At 37.7% G+C, this 6,077-nt stretch overlaps 1 protein-coding gene across 1 annotated transcript in view; it reads left to right on the top strand.

Moving 5' to 3' along the window:
* Positions 1–79: 79 nt before the first annotated feature.
* The window catches only part of LOC106867242 (centrosomal protein of 290 kDa), an 8,071-nt gene continuing 2,073 nt past the window's right edge, over positions 80–6,077 (top strand). The window contains exons 1-4 of the mRNA XM_052965907.1: positions 80–515; positions 1,108–1,263; positions 3,415–3,528; positions 5,682–5,750. Of these exons, the coding sequence (XP_052821867.1) occupies positions 1,117–1,263; positions 3,415–3,528; positions 5,682–5,750 (330 nt within the window). The 5' untranslated portion in view covers positions 80–515; positions 1,108–1,116. The remainder of the gene's footprint in view (positions 516–1,107; positions 1,264–3,414; positions 3,529–5,681; positions 5,751–6,077) is intronic.

Below are 6,077 nucleotides of genomic sequence, written 5' to 3'. Positions count from 1 at the left end.
GAGGGGGGGAGATAGATATAGATATAGAGAGAGTCGCGTTAGAAAAATAGTTAAAACTTACTGTATAAAGGTTAACGCGTACGTTCTGTCGTGATACAAACAATATATGAGTATATTCATATATATGTACATGTATGTACATACCTTCATCTACATGTACATATAGATACATAACTGGGTACATGACGTGGCAAAAGAACATGGACAAAATGATAAACAAGGTACAACAAACAAGGAAGCCACATAGAAACATCTCCTTCATCAGCTGCCACCATTAAAACACCGGTGTTTCGAAGAATTAAGGCAGTACGCATCGTTATATATATGTATGTATATATATATATATACAGTGTACATTTAAATACATAAGAAGTATCCGTCATAGGATTCCTTGCACGGGGATAAATTTCGAAGGGAATGAAAAATAATAACATTTATCATCTATCTACTGGACCATGGTTTCAGACTTTTTTTAGCAAATAAAATAATTTGCTTGGCGAAGTCTTCATCAGCAGGTACACCTAGATTAAACATATAAGTACGAGGCAATCCAGCATGTGCCCCGTGCTTATACATTATAATTTTTCAAATCCACCATTGTATGAATTATATAAACTCTATTGACTAATTTGTTTTACACGCTAGGCCATTGGTAGTAGAAATTTCTAAAAATTTATATATCTATCTGTTTGTCTTTCTGCTTATCTATCTATCTATCTATCTATCTATCTATCTATCTATCTATCTATCTATCTATCTATCTGTCTGTCTGTCTGTCTGTCTGACTATCTGTCTGCTTGCTTGTTTGTCTGTTTATTTATTTATGTATGTATGTATGTATCTCTCTATCTGTCTACCTGCCTCTCTCTGTCTCTCTGTCTCTTTCTCTCTCTGACTCTCTTAGTCTGTCTGTCTATGTATGTGTGTGTGCGTGTATGTGTGTGCATGACTGTACGTGTGTGTATATTTATTTGTTCAGAAATACACACACACACACACACACACACACACACACACACACACACACACACACACACACACACACACACATATATCCATCATAACTTCTTAATGATTCTATTCTGTATTCCTCTTCCTCTCTCCCAGAAAAACCTGATGCGTGTTGACATCACGGAATACAAGTCCCAAGTGCATCTACAATGGGAGCACTTTTTACAGAAAATGTCTGAAGACCTGAATGAATGTAAAGAGAATCTCGTATTTAAGGACAAATTGTTGAAAGTTTCTACAGCTGAAATAGAGGTATCAAGTTTATTTATTTAAGCCCTTAGCTCCCCAAGGTGCATAGGCCATCGACGCTTTCTCTCTCCTCTCCTCGGCTCTGGGCTGTTTTTACTGCTTCTCTCCAACTGAATCCAGGCTTTTCCAGTTCCACCGCTTTACGTCACGTATTGCATTACGTCACATGTTTCCCTGAGAAAAGGCTTTTCTTTCTCAGATCTTGTTGGTTTTGAATTGATATTGATGCTAGTGTAACTGCTTTTTTGTAGGTAGGGGTGTTGGTCCTACGCAAGCCAGCTTTTTACTCTCATTCGAAACACGGACCATACCAATCATTTTTTTTTTTTGCTTGAGCCGGTTAGGCTATTTTGTGGCGAGAGAGATGTCACCGCTTGGCTGCAAAAAGTTAAGTTGGCGGCAAGACTCCAATGTATAGATAACCTAGCGGAGTTTTATATCGTTGTACCTCGATCGATCAGCATTGGCGCTATACCTGGAAATGGAGAGAAAGGACGGTAGCGAAGCGAGAATGGTGGTAGTCTTACCTGTCAGTCCGGAAAAAGGGTCACTTTCAACAACCACGTGCTCTGTTTCAGTTTTCATGTTTATTAATTTTTTGTCAGTTTTGTATGATTTATTATAAAAATTTTATCAGATTCGATAAGATCTTTTCACTTTTGTTTTTTTCTTTTATTGAAGGTTAAACAATTTTTTTAGTTGAAGGAGATAACCAGAAGTACCGATATTTCTGGTAAAACAAGGGAAGATAACCCAATTTTTTAATGGGGGTGAGATAACGAAAAAAGTACCTAACTTTTTCGTTTGAAAGCAATGAAAGGGAGTGTTCATTATCCTTTGCCCTTTTGTTATCATGTTTCTACTGAAATACACTGCCTTCACTCGAAATTAATCCTTAGTCCTTTTGTTATCATATTACTAGTAGGTATTTTTGTGCATTCATTGCGAGTTTGGTAGTTTTATAGCCTGGCTTTGGCAACTTTTAATGCAATATTTGTTGTGGAATAATTATTTGGGGGCGATGGTGGTCGGGTTGGTGGCGGACATAAATGATATATTTTCTAGCTGGACGGATTTTTTTTATCGTTGAGACAGGAGGAAAGGTAGTGCCATGACCCTTCATATGGGTTTCCGAGACTTGTGGGAGAGAAGAAGGTATCATCAAACCGGAAACAGGGCCTGAGTAGAATCCGCTCAAGGCACACAAGGTGCCAGTGTTAATCCAGGGACGGGTTAACAGTAAAACCCAAGTGGGCCCAGATGGAATTTGAACTCAGAAAGTAAAGAGGTGTGACCAATACTACAAGGTATCTAGTCCGACGTTTCGTTCAATTCTGCCCATCCATCGCCTTGGATTGGTACTTTTTGTCCACCCACGAAAAGATGGAAAGTAAGTTGACCCCAACAGCATTTGAACTCAGAACGCAGCAAGCTGGAACAAATATCACGAAATATTTCGTCTGGTGCTCTAACGACTCAGCCATTCGCAGCATTTTGTAAGTGGGTTGTATATTTAACATAAAAATAATTATGCCGTCATCAGAGGAGGAATATCGGTGTTGCTGACTCATTGTAGAACCTCTATGACTGGTAGGATGGGGCAGGAAGTTAGTGAAGGACCCGAAACCTGGTCAGGCAGCTTCTAACAGAGGGGACGTCACTTAAGCCACCCAAACGGCCAATTGTCGATGTTAAACGGGGCAGCGATCAAGCCCACCAACTAACAATGAAGCATCTGCTCATCGTCATCATCATCATCATCGTTTAACGTCCGCTTTCCATGCTAGCATGGGTTGGACGACTTGACTGAGGACCGGTGAAACCGGATGGCAACACCAGGCTCCAATCTAAATTTGGCAGAGTTTCTACAGCTGGATGCCCTTCCTAACGCCAACCACTCAGAGAGTGTAGTAGGTGCTTTTACGTGTCACCTGCACGAAGGCCAGTCAGGCGATACTGGCAACGGCCACGCTCGAAATGGTGTCTTTTATGTGCCACCCGCACAAGCCAGTCCAGGGGCACTGGCAACGATCTCATGTTAAAGCAAAATTGTTAAATGATTTGAAATTTTGTAAATCTTGTGGTTAAATTTGAAGCGTTTTAAACCATTTTCTCTTTTCTTTCATTAATGTAAAACAACAACAATAACAACAGAACCTGAACAGTGCAATTCAGCGACAAGGAAAGATGAAACAACAGCAGGTAGCTGAGATGAAAGAAATGAAAACAAAACTAAATTCGATAAAAGAATGCAATGTGAAGCTAGAGGTAAATGGAATCATGTTACGTTAGGCTCTTTGAAACACTCAGGTTTATCTCTCGCATACAATCGCTCTCTCTCTCCACCCCCCCTCTCTCTCCACCCCCCCCTCTCTCTCTCTCTCTCTTACACACTCTCCCTCATTTCAGTTATTTGCTCTCCTATCACATTATCACTGTTCCCCTCTCACTCTCTTCCCCCCATTATACTATCTTTGTTATTCAATCTCTTTACCAACAACAGACGAATAGGTGCACCTCACCGTCTTTCTTCCATTACTCCTTCTATCGTCTCACCTTATCAACCCTGTTCTCTACATCATAATATCTCTTCTATCACTCTCCCACCCTGGTTTCTCCCCGCTCTCTCTCTCTCTCTCTCTCGCTCTCTCTCTCTCTCTCTCTCTCTCTCTCTCTCTCTCTCTCTCTTTCATACCATCTCAACTGTATAAATTATAACTTACTTTCCTGTTTACAAACTTTTACCATTCTCTCTCTATTTTCCCCTCTTTCCCCTTCTCTCTCTAACTCTCTCTCTATATACACATACATACATACATACATACATACATACATGCACACATACATACACTTTCATACAAATGCATATATGTGTGTATATATGCATATGTACATATACATGTGTGTATGTATGTCATTATCCCGTTTTATTTCAAGATTTCTTGCCAATGGAGAAAGAATCGGTTTCTAACCTAAATCCAAGTCTCCTTCATTGGAATTTCAGCATCAACAACAGGATATTTTTGTTTGTATGTATGTATGTATGTATGTATGTATGTGCAGATTTGTATGTTTTATGTGCATTTTCTCATGCATATTGTCGCATATCTAGGCATGCTCATATATATATTTAAATGATAAACTTCTGGAAAGTTTTACAGATTTTTACAGTTTCAATGATGGATTGGATCTGAAGTCTTCGAATTAACTTTCTCCTTTCTGGTTTTGAGAAACCTAATTTCTCAATTTGAAAATTACTATTTTTAAATCTCACAACAAGAGATATTCAGCAACAGTACTTTGTAGTAAGGATTATTTGCCAACATAACACGGTAGTCCTGGTTTAGGACTAATGTTGCTGTAATTTAGCCCCAGGAGACATCGTCTCCAGCTGGCTATACGACACGATCTGTGTCCTTATATTTTCAAACAAGGGAATCTAGCACCCCCACTCAGCTCAAAACAATATCTGTGTATCGCGATTTCCGGGTTATTCCCTTCATCAGCACAGAATAATTGTTTGGCTGGAGGTGGCGCTGCCAAATTCCCGTTCGAAATATAGTTTTCAAAGTGACAACTAGTCACTGATCTATAAATTAGAGAATTACTATTTTTAAATCTCACAATGTGAGATATTACAATAACATTCGTCCTAAACCAGGACTGCCATGTTATGTTGGCAAACAAACTTTACTACTAATTTCGCAAGATTGGTATTTAGGCAGGCTGTTACATATCCCAGTGCCCCAATAATTATAGATATAAGTCTGAACTCGTAATCTGGATAGAGTAACTGCAGATTTCTCAACAGTTCAGATAGGTATATGTATGTATGTATGTATGTATGTATGTATGTATGTATGTATGTATGTGTATAAAAAGGAATGCAAAAAATGGGACAAGAACGCAAAACATCCAGACAGATGATACAAAAAAGGGACAAGAAAAAAACAAGGACGGGTCATTCGGAGTTTTCTTTCCTCAGTCAAGTTCCAGATTATCTTTGCAATTTCGGTTATGTATGTGTATAAGTAAAACTTACTTTCGAAAAGGATGCGTGGAGTTCGATCATATAATAATATAAATAATATATAAATATATGCATATATCCATACATATATGTATACCTACATCTATATGTATACATACATGCATATATGGGTACAGGACATCACAAAAAAAAAAAAAACGTTAAACACAATGAGAAACGAAAATAGAAAACGAACTTTTTTTCGAACAACGAAAAAACTTCTCATTGTTTTTAACGTTTTTTTTTTTGTGATATCCTGTACCCATATATGCATGTATGTATACATATTGATGTAGGTATGTACATATATGTATGGATATATGTATATATTTATATATTATTCATATTATTATGTGTATAAGTATATGTATTTCTAATTTCGTTTTCATAGCAACTGCTGCATGAGGAAGATACCAGCAATAAAGAGCTGAAGAGAGAAAACAAAGCGTTAAAGGAGGAGGTTAGAGTCTGCTACCAAAATATTTCGGGTGCTAATGTTGACATTCATATATTTATTCGGCGTTTGGAATAAATGCCGGCTTTTGTTTAGTTGTAAAGCAGCCCTGATCAAGTATATCTGTAATCGAAAGATATTCTGTACGGAACTGTCTCGCCTTTTATGTTTTTTTAAAAAAAATATAGTATATCAAGGATCACAATATCCTTGTGTTATTATTTTAAGGATGGTAGGGAGTGATTGGAAGGAACCTTCCATGTTGACTCATACACATACCAGTAATTCCAAGCGATCGAATTAACCAATTATAAATAAGTATTATATATATAT

The sequence above is a fragment of the Octopus bimaculoides genome, chromosome 2, assembly GCF_001194135.2.
Source record: "Octopus bimaculoides isolate UCB-OBI-ISO-001 chromosome 2, ASM119413v2, whole genome shotgun sequence".
Lineage (NCBI taxonomy): Eukaryota > Metazoa > Mollusca > Cephalopoda > Octopoda > Octopodidae > Octopus > Octopus bimaculoides.
This window is presented reverse-complemented; position numbering and strand designations above follow the sequence as displayed.